The 19,091-nt window shown below is 35.3% G+C and overlaps 2 protein-coding genes across 3 annotated transcripts; both read left to right on the top strand.

The window, feature by feature from the left end:
- The first annotated feature begins 2,622 nt into the window (after positions 1-2,622).
- On the top strand, positions 2,623-6,382 carry LOC112031436 (receptor-like protein 7). The gene has a single exon (XM_065779999.1). It carries the CDS (start codon positions 2,884-2,886, stop codon positions 6,199-6,201), a length of 3,318 nt encoding a protein of 1,105 aa, XP_065636071.1. The 5' UTR covers positions 2,623-2,883; the 3' UTR covers positions 6,202-6,382.
- Positions 6,383-13,791: 7,409 nt separating this feature from the next.
- LOC112031434 (receptor-like protein 7) lies at positions 13,792-17,826 on the top strand. Of its 2 annotated transcripts, XM_024064125.2 has the most exons (2): positions 14,478-14,623; positions 14,845-17,826. In XM_024064125.2, exons 1-2 carry the CDS (start codon positions 14,602-14,604, stop codon positions 17,562-17,564), a joined length of 2,742 nt encoding a protein of 913 aa, XP_023919893.1. In that variant the 5' UTR covers positions 14,478-14,601; the 3' UTR covers positions 17,565-17,826. The 2 variants fall into 2 exon arrangements, with proteins under 2 accessions (XP_023919891.1, XP_023919893.1); XM_024064123.2 differs by having other exon boundaries at positions 13,792-17,826.
- Positions 17,827-19,091: the final 1,265 nt, after the last annotated feature.

Genomic DNA, 19,091 nt, shown 5'->3' on the forward strand with positions numbered 1-19,091 from the left:
AACACAAAACACAAAACACCTAGGGGTGTGACAAGTGTTAAGCGTTTGTGGGTGAAATAATTTTTTTGTCACACCCCTAGGTTTTTTTTATTTTTTTTTTTATTCCAACTTCTCATTAACTCTTACCCAAGTCTAAAACATAGTTCCAGTTAAAATTATTTTTATTAAAAAATAATAATAAATAAAAACATTAATAATTATCCTTATCCCTTTTTCTCTCACCTTTAAATTAGGACTCAAGTTTTTAGCTTAAAATTTCCTGGTTTTAGATAAACTTTTCTCACACTCCTACGATTCAAACTAAACAGTTTTAGTTCAAAACTTCAAATAGTTCCAACATTCACCACTTCCAAAACTTTAGCTGATTAATTGTTTCAAAGATTCAAATTGGAATATACTTGCGGACATTTTTTGTGTGATTTGTGTATATCATCTTAACAGTTTGTAAATAGTCGCAATTTTTTTTTTCTTGAGAGGAAAATAGCATCAATTTGATTTCAAATATGTAATACAAATATGGTGTGAAGCATTATGTTCCATCCAAAGTACAAAACACCTAGGAATGTGATGAGATGTATGAGTTTGTGGGTGTGTAAATTTTTTTGGTGATTGGTAAACACATAAATCTTAGTAACAAAGCTTAGCCCAAATTGAGATTAATGGAAAATATTATTTTAAAAAATATTTGAAAAACTTCTTAACACGTGTAGTTCATGTGAGGAGATTTTATAATGCCTAATGTATGGAGCCAAATTGAACTCCTGGCCCAAAAAGAATACGGACATAAGCCCAAATAGCCCAAATCAATAAATTTTCAGAGTGTGGATTGAAGAACTGGGCTTTAGTGATTTAAGCAACGATCCAATAGGTTTTAATGATGAAAAGAAAAGGATAATAGACGTTTATTAAAGAAGTAACGTCCTCGGATAAATCCAAGGAGACTGATTCTAGTCTCTTGCTGCTGAAATTTGCTTATAGGTTTGATTCTAGACAGCTAAAGTGTTTTTCTACTCCTTTTTCTCCCCCCTACTCATGGAAGGTATCTTTCCTTACATAGGTCCCTCTTGGTGATCTTGGCCTTCCACTTGTTGATCATCCAGACCACTACTTGAGTGTCCGTCCCATCAAACACCCTTTCTGGCTTTCTTTGAGTTGCAGTGGCCAAGGAAATACTGTTCAAAGGTCTTCTCCACATAAATACGGCCAGAAAAGTTGCTGCAATGAACTTAATGTGGAGGTGGCAGCCTTTCCTTAGATGTTTTTGGGTTCCCTTCTTTCTCGTGTGCTTATAAGGCGCACTTCTGACACTGAAATTTCTATGAAGGTCATCTTTGTCGATGGAACACGTATCTGAGCTATATTTGCCATGGTCGAGGAGTAATTGCTCCTCGAACCACCATTCATTCCCTTACTCATGGGGCCCATGAACTGGAAGCCCTCAAAATTTATTCGTTTCTCCTCGGACCTATCGACATCCTCAACTAAGGCTCAAGGCCCAATATACAATTTTGGGCCTTTATCCCTACACTTAAAATTGCTAATATGTACATTGTACAATTTGTCTTACATCTATGTTATTGGATAAAAGACTTTAGTTCAAGAAGCATTAGAGTTGCTACGTTCACAATATTTTTATAATATTTTCACAACAAATCATAGGTGGTTAGTTGTTACTAGTTCAAATTTGAACTTAACACTAAAATTACTTTTTTGGCCCAACAATAACAACTAGTAACAACCTGCTACTTATAATTTATTGTGAAAATGTTGTAAAAATATTGTGGATATATTATTTCTCCATTAAAATTGAGACTGGGTTTGGATACAGAGGAAAGTCACGGCGCGCTTCACTTGTTGCGTTTTCTCCTTTTTTTTTTTTTTTGGCCGGCTTTTTTGACTTTGGGGGACAAATATTACTGTGCGTGTACTGTGCGTGCACTGTTCACACAATATTTAATATTAAAAGTGGGTCCCACAACACTATTCACACATTTAAAAATTATTTTGCTACAATGTTTTCAGCAACAATCAGTTTTTATTAACTTTCAGCAACAATAAGTGCTATCCAAACGGACCCTGAGTAATGTTTTTAAAACTAATTTTTTAACTATATATATAAATTAATACTAGCCTCTAAGCACGAGCTCATGTGCGTGTTCAAAAACTTTTCTATTTTTTTAGTAAAAATTAATAATTTGAATCCATTATAATTTGAGATTACTACATTTTCTAATCATAAAATTACTTAAAATTGTAATGAAAAAATTATTTCACTTACATATATTTAACACTCGTCACATTATATACCTAAATTTTTTATTCTTATAATTAAAAAATATATTAATTTTAAATTATAATAAATTTAAATTATTAATGTTTCCTCCAACTAAAATTTTAGCGCCTACGCTAGTTATATATCATAGGTTTGATTGGTCTAAGATTGCGGCACCTTTTTAAATGATAGAAGCTAGAAAAGTCGTCATCGTTATCAGGATTCAGAAAAAACAAAAGCAGACCAAACGTCACACACAAACAAATACGCGTTTTTTTTTCTCTTTGACGACGGCACTTCTCTCTGAACTATGATTAATCTCACCTAACAAAAACAATCTCATCTCTCTCTCTCTCTCCCTCAATCGCTCTCTTTCTTGTCTTGCCTTTCGGCTTTTGGTTCTCTGCTTCTCTTTTTATACCCCAAAGTCCACACAAACTTTAAGTAGCGGCCCGTGCCAAAACCGAGTGGGTTTTGGTCGGCCACCACTCTAGCCACAGGCCAAAAATAAGGTCATGTTCCATGGGCCTTTTCTCTCTTGAATCCACAACAAGTCATTTCATCATCTCTTCCATTCTTTACTGTATGAGTCTTTCTTCTTACAGACCCCAATGAGAATTTCACTCCTTTCATGGCTTTTCTTCATACCCATTTGCTCATTTTTCCTCAACTTTGGTATCTTTGTGGTGTCTGGTCAATGTCTTGAGAAAACCCTGTTGCTCCAGTTCAAGAACAAACTCAAATTCAATACTACTTCGTCCACAAAACTGGTGCACTGGAATGGTACTCGTGATTGCTGTTCTTGGGAAGGTGTAACCTGCAGCAATGAAAGCGTCAGCAAGGGACGTGTTATTGGTCTCAATCTGACCAACGAATCAATCTTTGGTGGACTTGACAATTCAAGTAGCCTTTTCAGTCTTCAGTATCTCCAGAACCTGAGTTTGGCTTATAACAACTTTAAAAATTCTCGGATTCCACCGGGGTTTGGCAATCTGCCGAATTTGAGTTGTTTAAACCTATCAAATGCTGGCTTTGAGGGGCAGATTCCCATTGAGATTTCACAGTTGACAAGGTTGGTTACACTTGATTTGTCTACATCTTCTTTGTTGAGTGTTTCTATGCTGAAAATTGAGAACCCTGATTTAGTTAAGCTAGTTCGGAATTTTTCGGAGCTAAAGGAACTTTATCTTGATGGTGTAAATATATCAGCGCCAGGGAATGAATGGTGTCAAGCCTTATCTTCATCAATGCCAAATCTAAGGGTGTTGAGTATGTCTGATTGTTATCTTTCAGGGCCTTTTAATTCCTCCTTATCGAAGCTTCAGTCCCTCTCAATTCTTCGTCTAGATAGTAATCCCTTTAATGCTCCAGTTCCAGAATTTTTTGTAAATTTCACAAATTTGACGTCCTTGCATCTCAGTTTTTGTGGATTGAATGGAACATTCCCAGAGAAGGTCTTCCAAATTCTTACACTGCAAACACTTGACTTGTCAAATAATGAACTACTTCAAGGGGCACTGCCAGATTCTATTGGTAACCTTGCAATGTTGTCAAGAATAGATCTTTCAGGTTGCAATTTCAATGGATCAATACCGAACTCTATGGGAAATCTTACTCAATTGGCTTATTTGGACATGTCGTCCAATAAGTTCAACGGACAGATTCCATCATTCACCATGGCCAAGAATCTGACACAGATAAACCTTTCCCATAATGATCTGGAAGGTAGTATTAATTCCACTCAGTGGGAAGAGCTTATAAAACTGGTGAATCTTGACTTGGATAACAATTCAATTGAAGGGAGTATTCCATTGTCCCTGTTTTCCCATCCATCTCTGCAGAAACTACAACTTTCGAAAAACAAATTTTCTGGTGTACTCCAGGAATTTAACGTTTCTTCTTACTCATTGAACACCCTTGATTTGAGTGGCAACAACTTGAAAGGGCCCTTACCCATGTCTGTTATCAAGCTCAAAGGTCTTAAATCCCTCTCATTTTCTTACAACAAATTTAATGGCTCCTTCCAGCTTGATTCGATTCAGCAACTAACAAATCTATCGAGTCTTGATCTTTCTTACAACAAGTTGTCAGTCAATTATAGTTTTACCGCTTCTTCTTTGTCCTTTCCCCATTTTAGCACATTGAAGTTGGCTTCTTGCAAATTGAGAGCAGTCCCTGATTTCTTGAAAAACCAATCCAAATTAACCATTCTAGACCTTTCAAAAAACCAGATTCATGGAGAGATACCCAACTTGATTCAGAATCTTACTAATCTTTTTTACCTAAATCTCTCATATAACCACCTGGAAGGGCCTTTGCCCAATCTTCCTTCCATGTTAACTATCCTAGATCTTCATTCCAACCAACTCCAGGGGCAACTCCCAACTCTTCCTCCATCTGCCACATATCTGGATCTCTCAGGGAATAATTTCAGCTCTGTTATACCTGCTGGCATTGGCAGCTCCCTTACTTTTGCTTATTTCTTATCTCTTTCAAATAATCAATTATCTGGTAGTATCCCTGTATCAATATGCAATGCTCCATACCTGCAAGTTCTTGATCTGTCCAATAATTTTTTGAATGGCACTATTCCCCACTGCTTCTATGGAATGAGTGAGACTCTCATGGTGTTGGATTTGAGAAGGAACAAACTCAGTGGAAATTTATCTGATTCGTTTCCAGTTAATTGTGGTTTACTAACTCTAAATCTCAATGGAAACCTATTAGAAGGAGTGGTACCAGAGTCTTTGGTGAACTGCAAAAATTTGGAGGTCTTGGACATGGGGAACAACCAACTAAAGGGTGCCTTCCCATGTAACTTGAAGAACATATACTCATTGCGTGTCCTTATCTTGCGATCTAACAAATTTTATGGGTCCATTGATTGTGGAGGGCCAAATACCTCTTGGCCGATGCTTCAAATTGTTGACCTCGCTTCAAACAATTTTACTGGTCAGCTTCCAAGAGAATACCTTTCTGCCTGGAAGGCAATGATGGATGATGTCCAGTACCTCCAAGTTCCAATCCTAAAATTCAGTCCAATTTATTATCAAGATATGATAACAGTTACCAGTAAAGGTTTAGACATTGAGCTGGTTAAGATTCTAAATCTATTCACTTCAATTGACGTATCCTGCAACAATCTTAATGGGACAATACCAGAAGAAATTGGAAAGCTCAAATTGCTACTTGTTCTCAACTTCTCACATAATGCTCTTACAGGCCACATTCCACCATCTATGAGAAACTTGACTATGCTGGAATCACTAGACTTGTCAAGCAACCAGCTCAGAGGGAAAATCTCTATGCAACTTTCAGATCTTACTTTCCTGGCAGTCCTAAACCTTTCATTCAATCAGTTGGCGGGGCAGATTCCACAAGGCAAGCAATTTGATACATTTTCAGAAGATTCCTATAAAGGGAACAAAAGATTATGTGGAATCCCTTTGAAGAAAAACTGCACAAGTGATAAAGCTCCCCTACCTTCAGCAATACCACAATCTAAAGGCACAAGTTCAACTACTTTGATTGGATTTGATTGGCAGTTCATACTGACTGGATTGGGTTTTGGGGTCGGAGCAGCAGTTGTTGTTGCTCCCCTAACATTTTGGGAGAAAGGAAGAAAATGGCACAACGATATTATTGATAAGATTCTTCTAGTGATTCTTCCAATGATGGGATTGTCTTACACTGGCTGCTATGATGTGAAGGTTGAGGCAGATGAAGATATTGAAGATGAGAACACAGAAGATTCTGAAGATGATGACAATGAAAATGAAATGGAAGACGAAGAAATTTGGGGACGGTATTGTGTGATTTGTTCTAAACTCGACATTAGTAGGAAGAGGGTCATCCATGACCCTCAGTGTACATGCCATAACTCACCCCCTATTTCTTCTTCATCCTCTACATCCTCATCTTCATCATAGCCACATCATCATAGCAAAGCTTTTTCTCTGTTTCGTTTTTCATTTTATTTCATTTTTTGGACTTTTTCATTTGTAGATAGATACAGAATCATCAACCCAAATGATGAGATGAGCACATAAATTGAATAATGCCAGTTTGTAATCTTTTTGGCTTGGGGATAATGTTCTTTTATTCTAAATCTGAACTGGGTTTGTTTGTGTGGTTGATATATAAAAACCAAGCACATCAGACTCAAGCGAATGCTCATTCAAGAATTTCTACAGACAGGTGAGAGACATTAAATTTGTCCATGAAACACATGCATTCATACATATAATTTGAACTAGGAATCTTTATAGATAAACCAAGAATTGGTGAGCATCATACCTGAGCAAAAACATCAAAACATGTTTTTTTTTTTGCAATATATGTTTAAGTCCTCTATTAGTTGGAGTCTCTCCGTTATCTTCAATGCAAGTGTGATCCTCATGATATTCCTACACATTACACAATCTATATAATTGAGCTGTATCTCATGGTCTAGTTCATTTTTATTGCATAATTAGATAGTGACAATTTGCCGGGGCTTTGTGGTTCTTTCCCTCACATATTGTGTGCCTATTCATGCTTGTTTCTATTCATTGATTCATGTTAGCTCTGCAATGTGCATAGCTCGGAGTACAACTGAACATTTTGAGCTTCACACATTGGCAAAAGCGACCAGTTAGCAAAAAGTTCTCATTCTTTGCCATATCATTTTTACTTTTACCTTTTTCCAACAAAAATACAATCTACACTCACTGACTTTGCCCAAAAATCATTCATGTGGCAATATATTTGATATATTTCCTTATGATTGTGGTTTGCAAACAATAAATCTCAATGGAAACCGACTTGAAGGAGTGGTACCAAGGTCTCTGGCAAATTGCATAAATTTGGAGGTCTTTGACATTGGAAACAATGAGATCAACGATGTTTTCCCATGTTATTTGACAAGCATATCCAAGTTGTGAGTCCTTATCTTGCTATGGGCCTATTAATAGTTGTAGAACAAGATCAAATTTCACCTAGCCAATTCTTCAAATTGTAGACCTAGCTTCAAACGAATTTACTGGTAAGCTTCAAAGAAAATACTTTTCTACCTGGAAGGCAATGCTGGATGAAGAAGACAAGGTTTGGTCAATGCTCAATCACCTCCGCTTTAGTTTCCATTTTGGTCAGTTTTATTATCAAGATAGGATAACAGTTATCAGTAAAGGTCTAGACATTGAGTTGCTGAAAATTCTAACTGTTTTCACCTCGATTGACATTTCTGCCAACAAGCTTGAAGGGTCAATACCAGAAATTATTGGAGAACTCAAATCACTATATGTTCTCAACTTGTCACATAATGCTCTTATAGGAAAAATCCCACTATCTTTGGGAAATTTGTCTCAGTTGGAATCATTAGACCTGTCAAGCAACAAAATCACAGGGTAGATCCCTATGCAACTTGTAGGTCTTACTTTCTTGGAAGCCCTAAACCTTTCATTCAATCAATTGGTGGGGCCAATTCCACAAGGCAAGCAATTTAGTACATTTTCAAATTATTCCTATATGCATAACAAGGAGTTATGTGGGTTCCCTTTGACGACACACTGCACAAGTGATGAAGCTCCACCACCTTCAGCAACACCAAAATGTGAAGGCACAAGTTCAACTACTTTGATTGGCAGTTCATACTGACCGGATTGGGTTTTGGGATTGGAGTAGCAGGAGTTGTTGTTCCCTTAACATTTTTGGAGAAATGAAGAAAATGGCATGATGATTGCATTGATAAGATTCTACTGGTGATTTTTCCAATGTTGGGATTGTCTTACAGTGGCTGCTATAATATGAAGGTTGATGAAGATGAAGATATTGGAGATGAGAACATGGAAGATTGTAAAGACAATGGTGATGAAGATGAAATGGAAGGTGAAGAATTTGGCGGCCGATACTGCGTTTTTTGTTCTAAACTCGACATCAGTAGGAAGAGGGTCATCCATGGCCCTCAATGAACATGCCATAACTCACCCCTTATTTTTGATTCTTCCTCTACATTCTTCATAGTCACATCATCTTAGCAAAGTCTCTCTCTCTCTCTCTCTCTCTCTCTCTCTCTCTCTAACCCACCTGTGGTTTGGCCCGTTTTAACAATGCCCACCCATGATTTGAAATTTGTCACTTAACCCACCTGAGGTGGCCTCTGTTAGACCTCCATTACCCACCTCTCCATTTTCACCGTTAAAAATAGGGATAAATGTGTCTTTTTCATTATATTTTATGTCTCTCTCCTCTTTTCTCTCCTTCTTCTTATTCTTCACATAAAACGTAAAAGAAAAATATCAAAAAACAAGTCAAGATAAAATTTGTTTCATCATTTTTCATATACATAATTAGCACAAAGTTTTACAAAAGAGGGTAGACAAAGCAAAAAAATCCTCTCTCTAAAACTCTAACCCTCTCTCTTTTGCTGGGTTCTCTCTAAAACTCTAACCCAGCATTTTAGCGAATCCAACACCACAACCAACTCACTGAACCATCAAATCATAGCCTCACCAAACTACTACCTCCAACACCACCATTGTTGTTAGCCACCGCCCAAAACCCCAGATCAGGATGCAAAAACAAAGAAACAAGAAAAACCCAGCAAAAAAATCAGCAACAAAAAAAAAAAAAAAAAAAAAAAACCCAGCAATCTAACATATCCAACACTACAACCAACTCACTGAACCATCAAATCATGGCCTCACCAAACTACTACCTCCAACACCACCACCGTTGTTAGCCACCGCCCAAAACCCCAGATCGGGATGCAAAAACAAAGAAACAAGAAAAACCCAGCAAAAAAATCAGCAAAAATTTCAAGAAAAAAAAAAAAAACCCCAGCAATCTAACATATCCAACACCACAGCCAACTCACTGAACCATCAAATCATAGCCTCACCAAACTACCACCTCCAACACCACCACCACTGTTAGCCACCACCCAAAACCCCTAGAAAGTCATTTCATACCTCATATAGAGGAAAACCCAAGCTTTAGCACACCTCCTCCTTGCTTGTAAGTGTTCAGGGATTTCACTTTGGCAATCAAAGTAAAGAGAGAAAGGGATTATGGGTTTGGGGATTTTTGGGGGTTCTAAGGTAGAGAAAGGGAGAGAGCTTTTTTCTTTTTTTTAGGGTTCTAATTTTGGCTTATATAGTAAAGATGAATTTCTAACGGAAATGGCAAAGATGGGTAACAAGGGTCTAACAGAGGCCACCTCAGGTGGGTTAAGTGACAAATTTCATACCACGGGTGGACACTGTTAAAACGGGCCAAACCACAGGTAGGTTAACTGCAATTTCCCCTTTATTTTATTTTAAATTTCTTCTTCTTCTTTTTTTAGATAGATGTGGACTCATTAACCTAAATGGTGGGGAACATTTCTTCTCACATATATGTGAATTCATGTTAAAATTCAATGTAAACGTAGAAGGAATGTAAAAGAAAGGAACACTACGTCACTTTCCTTTAAAATACCTAATAATTACTTATCATCAAATCCTCACATCCTCAATACATTTAGCAATCAATGCCACTATCCAGTCTATTCTTTTGGAACACTTCTCTTATTATTTATGATTTTAAGCTATTGGTCAACATCACAATCCTATTCATTTTAACTTTATGTTATAATGGTGATTGAGTTGCCGACTTGATTCATAGTTCATTTTTTGCATCAATATCTTCTTATTCCTTTTATTTAAGTTGTATACAATGTTCATTAACATTTATACTTCACCAAGTAAGAAATGATAATTGATGTCAAATACATGAAATACCAAATTTTCCCTATAACACGAGAAATTTTATGTCCACAATATTTTCATAACACTTTCACAACAAATTTTAAGTAATAGGTTGTTATTGATTGTTATAGATTGGCAAAAAAGTAATTTTAGTTGCGGATATAAATTAGAACCAATAGTTACTTACTACCTATAAATTGTTGTGAAAATGTTCTGAACGTGGCACTCCTCATAACATATTCATTCTCATTTTGCTTTCTAGAGTACCATTTTCCTTCTATATGGGAGAAAGAAAGAAAAAAAAGTCATTTTTCCCTTTAGTGATAAAGACAAGACTCCACAAACAAAGCACACTCAAAAAAATTATTTTTTAAAGTAGTGTGGCTTAAAAAGTTGTGTGCACACACACACACATAGAGCAAGAGAGAGAGAGTTTAAAAAGATGTATTTCAAAATAAGGATTTAGAAAGTACTTTAAAAATTAAGGGTATGTTTGGTAACTGTTTTTTCCTCTTATTTTTTGTTTTCAAAACCAATTTTCTATTTTTGTGACTAAAAAACTTGTTTGGCAACTTAAAATGAACTGAAAACAAAAATTGTTTTCAAAACTTAATTTGCGAAGGAAATTGAAAACATGCAAAATGTTGTTTCCGGTTTCTAATTTTCAAACCAATGAAAGCACACGTCTAATTTAATGAATTCATCCTAATAACAACATATTTCAGTATTTTCTATTTTTTTTCTTCAAAAAACTTTTTTTTTTAACTAACCAAACATGTTTTTTATTTCAAAAAAAAGAGAAAATTGTTTTTTCTTTTTATTCCCAAAAACAAGTTCTTGAAAATAAAAAGCAAAAACTGTTACCAAACATAATTTAAGCTTTACCAACCTAAAAAACAATTGTAATGTTCATTTATTTCTTTAAAAAAAGAAAAGAAAAGAAAAGAAAAGAAAATAAAATAATAGAGCCCTATATCCTTATTGAATATATATATATATATTTTTTTTTTTTAAGTTCTACCTGATTATAGTTGACATCATACTCCATACTAATAATAGCAAGTATTTTTTTCTAATCATAGCAAGTAAGTTGATATACTACTTAACCTTTTTCATATTACTACTAACTTATGTCTCAGTATTTTTATATTAAATGGCTTGTATTTTTATATTTACTACTAAATCATAATGTATTTATTCTCCTTTTGCTTTCTAGAGCACCATTTTCCTTCGGGGGAATGGGCAGACTAGCGGTGAGAGGAGCAACAATGTAGTAAGTTAGGCAACGTTTCAAAGTTTTAAGAAAAATAGCATCTCGAGTTTTAGAAACTCGAGATCCATATTAAAACTCGAGTCTCAAAGACTCGCTTTGTGAGTGTTTTGATGGTGATTTGGACTGAAAATGCCACATAGATCTCAAGTTTTAGAAACTCGAGTTCTATGCAAAAAAAATTTTAGTGTGATTGCCCCTATAGTGGCGTTTTTAAGTCCTATAGTGACGTTTTAAAGCCCTATAACGGCGTTTTCCTGCAAAATTTTTTCATAAGTGATCAATACCAGGTTCAGGGAGTCCTATAGTGGCGTTTTTAAGCCTTATAGTGACGTTTTAAAGTCCTATAACGGCGTTTTCCTGCAAAAATTTTTTATAACTCGATTTTTAAGCCCTATAGTAGCGTTTTTAAGCCTTATAGCAGCGTTTTCCTGCAATTTATGGAACTCGAGTCTTTAAAACTTGAATTCCACGTGGATTGTTTTCCACATCAGACCCATTCACTTACAAATCGAGACTTAAAAACTCGATTTTTATCTTGAAACTAGAGTTTTAGACACTCGAGATGCTAGTTTCACACATTCTTTCAAAACTGGGCAACTAATGATATTGTTAGATATCCTTTGTTATTTGGCAAGGGTGTTCATTTTCCTTCTATCAGGGAGAAAGAAAAAAAAAAAAAAAAAAAACAGGCATTTTTCCCTTTAATGATAAAGACAAGACCCCACAAACAAAGCACACTCAAAAATATTATTTTTTAAAGAAGTAGTGCAGCTTAAAAAGTTGTGCACGCGCGCGCACACACATAGAGCAAGAGAGAGAGAGAGTTTAAAAAGAGGTATTTCAAAATAAGGATTTAGAAAGTACTTCAAAAATTAAGGTTATATTTGATAACTGTTTTTTCCTCTTAATTTTTGTTTTCAAAACCAATTTTTAATTTTTGAGACTAAAAAATTTGTTTGGCAACTCAAAATGGACTGAAAACAAAAATTGTTTTCAAAACTTAATTTGTGAAGGAAATTGAAAACATGCAAAATGTTGTTGTCAGTTTCTAGTTTTCAAACCAATGAAAACAGACATTTAATTTATTGAATCCATCCTAGTTATAACATATTTCAGTATTTTCTATTTTTTTCTTCAAAAACTTTTTTTTTTTTAATTTCAACTACCCAAACATGTTTTTGATTTCAAAAGAATTAAAAAAAAAAAATTGTTTTTTCTTTTTATTCCCAAAAACAAGTTCTTGAAAATAAAAAGTAAAAACTGTTACCAAACATAACCAAAGCTTTACCAACCTAAAAAAAAATTGTAATGTTTGTTTCTTTCTTTAAAAAAAGAAAAGAAAACAAAATAATAGAGCACTATATCCTCATTGAATAATTTTTTTTTTTTTTTTAAAAAGTTCTACTTGATTATAGTTGACATCATACTCCATACTAATAATAGCAAGTATTTTTTTTCTAATAATAGCAAGTAAGTTGATATACTACTTAACCTTTTTCATATTACTACTAACTTATGTCTCAATATTTTTATATTAAATGACTTGTATTTATTGGTGTAAGATATGTAGAATAATATGGACTTCTAATTTACCTAATAATTTTCGACGGTCATCATGAGTTATAATCTTAACTAGCTAAAACATTATTCTTTAAGCAATTAGTATCAATATGCAATAAGAGACTTTACTCATTGAGTTAACCAGAATTCACATTAATTGCGTTTTTTTTTTTTTTAATTTGATAAACTTTACTTGATAGTTTTTTTTTAATTATTATTATAAATTGGAACTAATAATAACAAACTTTACTCGTTAAGTTTAGCCCATCTTATATTATATTTTTGTATTTGATGGTTTGCACTTACTGGTTTGAACTGTGAAGTATTACATCGTTGTACTCTTGAATTATTTGATCATTTGTCTTGGTTATCAACGATGATATTAAAAAAAAATATATTAGAGGTTAAAGATTAAAACACAATAAATTTTATAATTAATGGGAAAATTATAACGTATTCAGTTGTGGTTTGGCCAAAATTTAAGTTACATACTTGTGGTTTGAAATCTTTTGATGCAAGTGTTCCACTAGATTGTTTTTAATCCTATTATTTTATTTTTTTATGTTTTTAAAGGAAAAATACATAAAAATGTGGTAAAATTACATATTTGATTATTTTTAAATAGAAATTGATTACAAAAAAAGTGATCAAGCTAACTTCAAGCGACTAAAGTGTTAAATTTTAAATCATATGTAAGCAACTCAAATTTTGACCAAATCACAAATGACTAAGTTATAATTTGCCAGATAATTTTTAATGTGTGTGTAATTTGCATAATTTATCACGTGAGCATGACCGATGACCATGGCATTACCGTTCAATATTCATTATTAATCATTTATCCATTTTAAGCAGTTCATTTTATATCATTGGTTTGATTTGTCTAAGATTGCGGTACTTTTTTAAATGACAAAAGCTCGAAAAGTCGTCATCATTATCAGGATTCCGAAAAAACAAAAGCGGACCAAACGTTAGACAGAAACAAATACGCGTTTTTCTTTCTCTTTGACGACGGCACTTCCCTCTGAACTATGATTAATCTCACCTAACCAAACCAATCTCATCTCTGTCCGTCTCTCTCTCAATCGCTCTCTTTCTTGTCTTGCCTTTTGGCTTTTGGTTCTCTGCTTCTGTTTTTCTACCCCAAATTCCACACAAACTTTCAGTAGCGGTTCCGTGCCAAACCCGAGTGGGTTTTGGTCGGCCCCCACTCTAGCCACAGGCCAAAAATAAGGTCATGTTCCATGGGCCTTTTCTCTCTTGAATCCACAACAAGTCATTTCATCATCTCTTCCATTCTTTACTGTATGAGTCTTTCTTCTTACAGACCCCAATGAGAATTTCACTCCTTTCATGGCTGTTCTTCATGCCCATTTGCTCACTTTTCCTCAACTTTGGTGTCTTTGTGGTGTCTCAATCTCAAACATGTCTTAGCGATCAGCGAGACTTGATGATCATATTGAAGAACAACCTCAAATTCAGTAGTACCTTGTCTACAAAACTGGTGCAATGGAATGAAACTCAGCTTCCTAATTGCTGTTTGTGGAAAGGTGTATACTGCAGCAAGGAGGGACGTGTTGTTGGTCTCGACCTGTTCAACGAATCCATCACGAGTGGACTTCACAATTCAAACCTTTTCAGTCTCCAGTATCTTCAGAACCTGAATTTGTCTTATAACAAGTTTAAGTCTTCGATTCCATCTCAGTTTGGCAATCTGACGAGTTTGCGTAATTTGAATTTGTCAAATGCTGGCTTTGTAGGGCAGATCCCAAATGCGATTTCACGTCTCACAAGGTTGGTTACTCTCGATTTGTCAACCTTTTCTTTCTTTAGTGATAATACGCTGAAACTTGAGGACCCAAATTTAGCTAAGCTAGTTCAGAATCTTTTGGAGATTAAGGAACTTTATCTTGATGGTGTAAATATATCAGCGTCAGGGGAAGAGTGGTGCCAGGCCTTATCATCTTCATTGTCAAATCTAAGTGTGTTGAGCATGTCAAATTGTTATCTTTCAGGGCCTCTTAATTCCTCCTTACAGAAGCTTCGGTCTCTGTCAATTATTCGTCTTGATAATAACAACTTTTCTGCTGCTCCAGTTCCAGAATTTTTTGCTGAATTCAGAAATTTGACAACCTTGCGTCTCAGTTCTTGTGAATTGAATGGAACATTTCCTGAAAAAATCTTCCAGGTTCTAACACTGCAGACACTTGACTTGTCAAATAATGAACTACTTCAAGGTTCTTTGCCAGAATTTCTTCCAAGTGGTTCTTTTCAGTCTCTGCAGCTTAGCGTTACAAGTTTTTCGGGGACACTGCCAGATTCTATTGGTAACCTTAAAATGTTGTCCAGAATAGATCTTTCAAGTTGTAGTTTCCATGGATCAATCCCAACCTCGATGGCAAATCTTGTTCAATTGGTTTATTTGGACATGTCATTCAACAACTTCACCGGACCAATTCCGTCATTCAGCATGGCCAAGAATTTGACAGAGATAAACCTTTCCCGTAATCATCTAACAGGTAAGATTGATTCCCTTATCTGGAAAGATCTTCTGAAACTGGTCAATCTTGACTTGGGTAACAATTCACTTGAAGGGAATATTCCGGACTCCTTGTTTTCCCTTCCATCATTGCAAATATTACGACTTTCCAACAACCAATTTTCTGGTCGGCTTGAATTTCATGTTTCTTCTCACCTACTGAACACCCTTGATTTGAGTAGCAACAACTTGGAAGGGCCAGTACCAATGTCTGTCTTTGAACTTCGAAACCTTAAGATTCTCTCACTTTCTTCAAACAACTTTAGTGGCTCCTTCCAGCTTAATAAGATTCAGCAGTTGAGAAACCTTTCCAATCTTGATCTTTCCTACAACAGCTTATCGATTGAGTATATTGAAACTTCATCATCGTCGTCCTTCCCCCAAATTTCCACATTAAAATTGGCTTCTTGCAAATTGAAGACTTGTCCTGATTTCTTGATAAACCAATCCAAATTAACCATGCTAGACCTTTCAAATAATGAGATTCCTGGAAAGATACCCAACTGGATTCAGAATCTTACTGATCTTCTTTACCTAAATCTCTCGTATAACCACCTGGAAGGGCCTTTGCCCAATCTTCCCTCTACGTTAACTATCCTAGATCTTCATTTCAACCAACTCCAGGGGCAACTCCCAACTCTCCCACCATCTGCCACATATCTGGATCTCTCATGGAATAATTTCAGCTCTGTTATACCTGCTGGCATTGGCAGCTCCCTTACTGTTACTTATTTCTTATCTCTTTCAAACAATAAATTATCTGGCAGTATCCCTGTATCAATATGCAATGCTAAATATCTGCAAGTTCTTGATCTGCACAATAATTCTTTGAATGGCACTATTCCCCAATGCTTCTATGGAATGACTGAGACTCTCGGGGTGTTGGATTTGAGAAGGAACAAACTTGGTGGCAATTTATCTGATTCATTTCCAGTTAATTGTGGTTTACTAACTCTAAACCTCAATGGAAACCTATTAGAAGGAGCGGTACCAATGTCTTTGGGGAATTGCAAAAGTTTGGAGGTCTTGGACCTGGGGAACAATAAGATAAAGGATGCCTTCCCATGTTACCTGAAGAACATATCCTCGTTGCATGTCCTTATCTTGCGATCTAACCAATTTTATGGGTCCATTGATTGTGGAGGGCCAAATACCTCTTGGCCAATGCTTCAAATTATTGACCTAGCTTCAAACAATTTTACTGGTCAACTTCCAAGAGAATCCATTTTTGCTTGGAAGGCAATGATGGATCACGCCCAGTCACGAATTCAATACCTGCAATTTGGAATCCTACAATTCAGTCAAAATTATTATCAAGATATGATAAGAGTTACCGTTAAAGGTCTAGACGTTGAGCTGGTTAGGATTTTAACTCTTTTCACTTCAATTGATGTATCCTGCAACAATCTTAATGGGACAATACCAGAAGAAATAGGAGAGCTCAAATCGCTACGTCTTCTCAACTTCTCGCATAATGCTCTTACAGGCAACATTCCACCATCTCTGGGCAACTTGACTCAATTGGAATCATTGGACTTGTCAAGCAACAACCTAACAGGGGAGATCCCTGTGCAACTTGCAGATAGTCTTACTTTCCTTTCATTCCTAAAACTTTCATTCAATCAATTGGTGGGGCCAATTCCACAAGGCAGGCAATTTGCTACGTTTACAAATGATTCATATGAAGGGAACAGAGGATTATGTGGATCCCCGTTGGTGACAAAATGCCCAAATGGTACTGCTCCACCACCTTCAGCAACACAAAAATCTGAAGGCACAAGTTCAACTACTTTGATTCGATTTGATTGGCAGTTCATATTGACCGGATTGGGTTTTGGGGTTGGAGCAGCGGTTGTTGTTGCTCCCTTAACATTTTGGGAGAAAGGAAGAAAATGGCACGATGATAGCATTGACAAGATTCTTCTGGTTATTCTTCCAATGATGGGATTGTCTTATGCTGGCTGCTATAATGCAAAGGTTGAGGCAGAGGAAGATATTGAAGATGAGAACACAGAAGACAGTGAAGACGACAACGATGATGATGAAATGGAAGATGAAGAATTTCGTGGCCAGTACTGTGTTATTTGTTCTAAACTCGACATTAGTAGGAAAAGGGTCATCCATAACCCTATGTGTGCTTGCCATAACTCAGCCCCCCTTTCTTCTTCTCCCTCTACATCCTCATCTTCTTCATAGTTACATCATCATAGCCAACCCTTTATGCCTTTCTTTTTTCATTTTTTGGACCTTTTCTTTTGTAGATATATACAGAATCATCAACCCAAATGATGGGGAGATGAGATGAGCACATAACTTGAATAATGCCAGGTTGTAGCCTTTTTGGCTTGGGAATAATGTTCTTTTTATCTAAATCTGAACTGGGTTTGTTTGTGTGGTTGCTATATAAAAAGCAAACACGTCAGACTCAAGCTAATGCTCATTCAGGAATTTCAACAAACAGGTGAGCGACATATTAAATTTGTCTATGAAACACATGCATTCAGGCATATAACTTGCACAAGGAATCTCTATACATAAACCAAGAATTTTTGAGCATCAATACAATACCTGAGCACAAACAAGAAAACCTTTTTTTTTTTTTTTTTTGCAATATATGTTGAAGTCCTCTATTAGTTGGAGTCTCTCTGTTTTCTTCAATGCAAGTGTGATCCTCATGATATTCCTACACAGTACACAATCTACATAATTGAGCTGTTTCTTATGGTCTAGTTCTTGCTGGTTTCATAATTAGATTCATGTTAGCTCTGCAATATGCATAGCTCGGAGTACAACTGAACAGTCTGAACGTTTTGAGTTTTGACCTTCACATATTGGTAAAAGCGATTGGCCGTTTGAGGAAAACGGTCTGTCGTTGATACGGTAGCAAAAAGTTCTTATTCATTGCCATATCATTTTCATTTATTCATTGGCAAAAATACAATCTGCACTAACAAGCTTTGCCCAAAGTCATTTATGTACTTTAAGTTTGAAGTTGGCGATTTTAGTTTGTCAACTCTACCTAAAAATCATTTTAGTATTTTAAGTTTTATTTTGGTTATTTTAATTCGGTAACTTTATCCAAAAATCATTTTGGTCATTTAAGAACTCATTTAGTACAGTAATTTTGTTCAAAAATCACTCAAAACCACCCACTTAAAGGAATAAAATGGTTTTTGAGTCAAGTTACTGGATTAAAATGACAATTTTCAAACTTAAAGAAGTAAATAATTTTCGTTAATTATTAAAAATAATAATAATAATAATAATAATAAATAAATAAATAAATAAAGCAAATGATTTTGAGGTAAAGTTACTAGACTAAAATGAACAACTGCAAATTTAAAAGACTAAAATAAGTTAACAAGTATAAATTGCATTTTTGCCTTTTTTTTCTTTAGAAGTTGGGTGTTGGTTTGATGGCAAGTGCCTCTCATAAAAAACGACTGATTGCTAGTCTGATTTTGAGAATCAGCCTCACTAAAAAAAGGGAAAAAAAAAATTAAGTATAAAGTTATTTGCCAATCACTTCTCATAGAATTCATTAAAATAAGAGATTTGTGGACAAGCTATAATTTTTTTTTCCCCATAATGAAAAAGGGTGAGGGGACCAACCATGACTATCTTACCTGACTAAGACTTGACCAAAGTAGCTCTTTCACTTATTGAGGGATCAATTATTGAGGAGTCTAAATTGAGTTAAGTAACCTCAGACTTAGCCAAATA

This window comes from Quercus suber, unplaced genomic scaffold (assembly GCF_002906115.3).
Source record: "Quercus suber isolate HL8 unplaced genomic scaffold, Cork oak 2.0 scaffold_13, whole genome shotgun sequence".
In the NCBI taxonomy this organism is placed as follows: Eukaryota; Viridiplantae; Streptophyta; class Magnoliopsida; order Fagales; family Fagaceae; genus Quercus; species Quercus suber.